Source organism: Lipotes vexillifer, unplaced genomic scaffold (assembly GCF_000442215.2).
Source record: "Lipotes vexillifer unplaced genomic scaffold, Lipotes_vexillifer_v1.1 scaffold253, whole genome shotgun sequence".
NCBI classification, from domain to species: domain Eukaryota; kingdom Metazoa; phylum Chordata; class Mammalia; order Artiodactyla; family Lipotidae; genus Lipotes; species Lipotes vexillifer.
The window spans coordinates 2,140,560-2,144,405 of NW_006780322.1; the positions used below are offsets into that span (position 1 = coordinate 2,140,560).

At 59.2% G+C, this 3,846-nt stretch overlaps 1 protein-coding gene across 14 annotated transcripts in view; it reads right to left on the reverse strand.

Moving 5' to 3' along the window:
* Positions 1-3,846, reverse strand: part of DYSF (dysferlin) — a 229,745-nt gene that overhangs the window by 68,517 nt on the left and 157,382 nt on the right. For all 14 annotated transcript variants that reach the window (XM_007453392.1, XM_007453388.1, XM_007453390.1 and 11 more), the window contains 2 exons: positions 3,280-3,445; positions 2,776-2,852 (listed from right to left, as the gene is read on the reverse strand). In XM_007453392.1, coding sequence (XP_007453454.1) covers positions 2,776-2,852; positions 3,280-3,445 — 243 coding nt within the window. The remainder of the gene's footprint in view (positions 1-2,775; positions 2,853-3,279; positions 3,446-3,846) is intronic.

Here is a 3,846-nt window from a genome sequence, read left to right on the forward strand (position 1 = left end):
GGGGGGGGGGGGGGAACAATACGGGCGGCCTAGAGACACGGGCTGCACAAACAGGAGCCAGCAAAATCCAAGCTCTGCCAGACTTTTCATCCCTCCTTCTCATCCCTATCCTATCTGCACTGGGGAAGGGGCAAGGGGACAAGAGCCCAGCCAGAACTATCTGGAAAACCACTGGATCTGGAACCCACAGCCTCCTGGATCAGCCCCAAGATGCCCGCTCCTCCCAAGTCCTGCACAGGAGATGTGCAAGACTGAGTGAGGGAAGGATCTCCCGGACCAGCCAGATCGGATCAATGATCTCAGAGAAAAGCACGATACAAAATTGCTTTTTCCCCAAGACCCCAGCAGACCCCATCAGGACAGGGCTTCCCGAAGACTGGGGCTGATCTCCCTGTGGGCCTCGGGGCTCCTTGAGAATAGGGTTATGTCTCCTCCATCAGACAGGGAGCTCGATGAGGGCAGGGTCCAAACCTCCCCCACCAGAGCAGGCGGATCTCACTTCCTCCTCTCCCTGCTGACCTCCGAGGTCCTGTGAGCCCAGGCCCGCCCCGCGAGGGCATGCCTCCACCAGCCCTAACCTCAGCTCCCCGCCCTCTGCCCGGCCAGCAGCTCTAGCCGTGTGCTCCCACCAAGAGTGCAGCCCCTGCTCTGGCTCAGACCCCGGGCCCCGGTTCACTCATGTCAATGCTGTAAGGACGTCCAGCCTGGGCCTCCTCACCGTCTGCCTCTGGTTGTGCTTGTAGCCAGCAGGACCCAAGACAATCCCTCCCCATCTGAGTCTACAGACATTTTGAGGGCAGCACACACAGAACGGAAATCCTGCTGGGCAAGCTCTACGCTTCCCTGCACAGACTCAGACGGCCCGCTGACGGGGGTGGGGGAAGCGGGAGCCAGCACTGGGCGCCCGGAGCTTGGGGCTAATTAGCTGCCTCATTCAGCTACGAACACCCACCCAGGCCAGAAGGTACTAGCCTTGAGTGTAGCTGAATTCTATGTATTTGCAATTTCCATTTGGGTTTCCCCAGTCAAGAGAAGCTCCTCCTTAGACCCCTACAGAGAGTAGGCAGGTAATCGACCCAGCCACCCATCTACTTATGCATTCATCCACCCATCCATCCATCCATCCATCCATCCATCCATCCATCCATCTACCCATCCACCCACGCAGACTTTCTTCGAACGCCTCCTCTAAGTCAGGCCCTGTGCTGGTCACTGGGGACACAAAGAGGAATGAGCCCTAGTCACTTCCCTGAGCCTAGTCTAGGAAAGATGCTGCACGACTTAAGGCAAGCACAGTGACCAAGATAGAGACAGGACTTGCAGAAGAGGAGCCAGGAGGAGCCAGGGCAGAATCCTGGAAGGAGGTGACCACACCTAGGCTGAGTCCTAAAGAATGACTGGGAGCTGGCCAGAAGGTGCTCCCAGCAGAAAGCGTGCTGAAGTGGGGCCCTGGAGAGCCATAGAGGCGGGAGAAATGGAGAGCTGGGGGCTTCTGAGGATGCTTAGCACCAGAGAACTATAAAGCAGCTATGAAGCTCTTGTCTCAGCAGCAGCGAGGCCCAGGACTGAACACCAGAAATGCCCCCATGGAAGTGGCAGAAAGGTGAAAGAGATGAGTGCGTGAGAAAGAAGCAGAAATCAGCCCGAAATGTCAGAGGGAAGCCCCTGTAAGCACATCTCGGGGAGAGTTTTGAAGATCCCGAGCCCAACCCAACACACAAGTTTGTTCTCTTGCTCTCAAGGCTAATATTTGACTGATGGTTTAAAAAAAAAAATAAAACCCTCCCAAAATGCCACCCCCTCCCCGAGTGAACAAACAGGTTGTGGGCCTGAGCACAAGTACTGTCTACACAGGCTGGGAGGCTCTGCCTCCAGGCAGCCCAGAAGCTCTGGGAGCCCCAAGTGCCAGGGGTGCGGCCGGAATCAAGAGAAGCTGAGAGGAGGGTGACAACCTGGAACAGAGCTATTCAAGGCTGGTGCCCACAGTGAGGCCTTTTTCCATCTCCACTGCAGGAAGGACTGGGTGGTCTCAGCCGTACAGGACCCTGAGCCTCCCCAGGGCCCAAGGTGAAGAGAGCGCTTCCCCCTCAGTAAGAGATGCCACAGACCTCTTGCCATGCTGTTTGGCACTGGTGTCTGGGTCACCAGCTCGCCCTGTTGTGGAGCACATAGCCAGGGGCTGCCTCTTACCTGCCGACAGGGTTGGACACCCTTGCAGTAAGGCCCCTCTCCTGGCCCCCTTCCTCTCCTGCAGGTGGAGGGAATGGGGTGAGAGGGACCACTGGCCTGGACACACACCCCTCCTTCAAGCTGCCTGCCGGGCGCCACAGAGCGCAAGCCCGTAGATGAATCTCCCCCCCAAGGAGGGCCCCAGCTGGGTAAGGCGATGGGGCTGGGGCGCCCCGGAGGCTACCGGTCACTCCCCACCCTGTTCTCCTTCTCTCTCGTTCGCTCCTTCCACCCTGATTTCCTGGGTGATTTCCAGGAGAGAGCCCTCCAGGTAGTGGGGCCATTTTTCTCATATGCTTTGGGGGAAATGATTGGGTCTTGACCAGAAGGCCACACACAGCCTCCCCTGCAACCCCCAACCTGCTCCCAACCAGACTGAAAGCTCCTAAGTGGGGCCGTCCATCTGTAAGGTGTCCAGCCTCCCGGCTGCAGAGAGAGTGTCCTATGGAGGCAGTGTGATAAGGAAGGGAGGGCAAGGGGCAGGGAGAGGGCAAGCAAGCCAGCTCTTGGAAGGAGCCAGTGTCTGTCCCCGGGGACCCATCGTACCTGGATGGGGATGAGGGGCTCCTTGTCGTCAATGTCAATCAACACGTCTTCCCCAGGACTGAGTAAGCTCACGTCATCTGTAGGGGGAGCAGTGTCCAGGCCTGAGAGGGGGCTCCCTCAGGGGCTCACCCCTCCTGAGCCACAAGACTCGGCCCTCGGTCTTGCCACACTTTTCACTCCGTGTCCCCCTCTTCCTCCCAGCCATCCCCCCCTCTCCCGGCTCCCGTCGCGCTCCCTGTCTCCCCAGTTCTCCCTCTGGCTCCCTCTTCATCCCACTGATCCCTGAATCTCCCTCTCCCTCGGCCTTTTCCGCACCACGGCCCACCTCAGCATCCACCCCCCCACCTCTCCTGGTGGGCCCAGCCCAGGGCCAGACGGTGCCCTGAGGGAGATGAGATCCCCACCCGTCCTTCCGGTCATCTCATTCAGGTCCCGGTAAGCTGGGAAGTCCACCTGTCCCAGCCCCCTCTGCCTCCCCGCCCCAGTCAACAGCCCCTCCCCTACCTGGGCCGCCCTGTGGGGACGGACTCTCCTCTGAGTAAGGGTCGCACAGGAAGCTCTCCAGGGAGCGGATGGTACACTGGCCCACCACAGGCCGGCGGCCAAACTGGCGATTATCAATTACCTTGATCACGACGGGGGGACAGTAGAGCTCCTCCCTGGGCAGCATCTGGGTGGAGGGGGAGGGAAGCTCTGGGCAGCAGGCTGACCCCATCTCTGGGAGGTCTCAGAGGAAGGCGAGCCCTTCTTCCCGGGGCAAGTCCAAGGTGCAGAAAATGCTCTCAACCCACACATAACCCCCAAGAGCCAGCAATCCAAACGGGTGGTTTGCCGAGCCCAGGAGCTGGCCAGTGGAGCAGAAGCCACACGCCCCTTCTGTCTGCCTCTTGAATGCTGTACGCAGAGGCCGACTTTTCCCTCAGAGTTTTACCTTCCAGACACATCCAGCTCAGCCTAAAGTTAAAACAAGTCTACTTTCCCTGAACCCTCGCTGGCCGAGGAAGGGAAAAAGGGAGAAGTTGGCCCGGGACTCAACGTTTCTCGCAGACAGACCCCCCCCCCCCCCAAGTG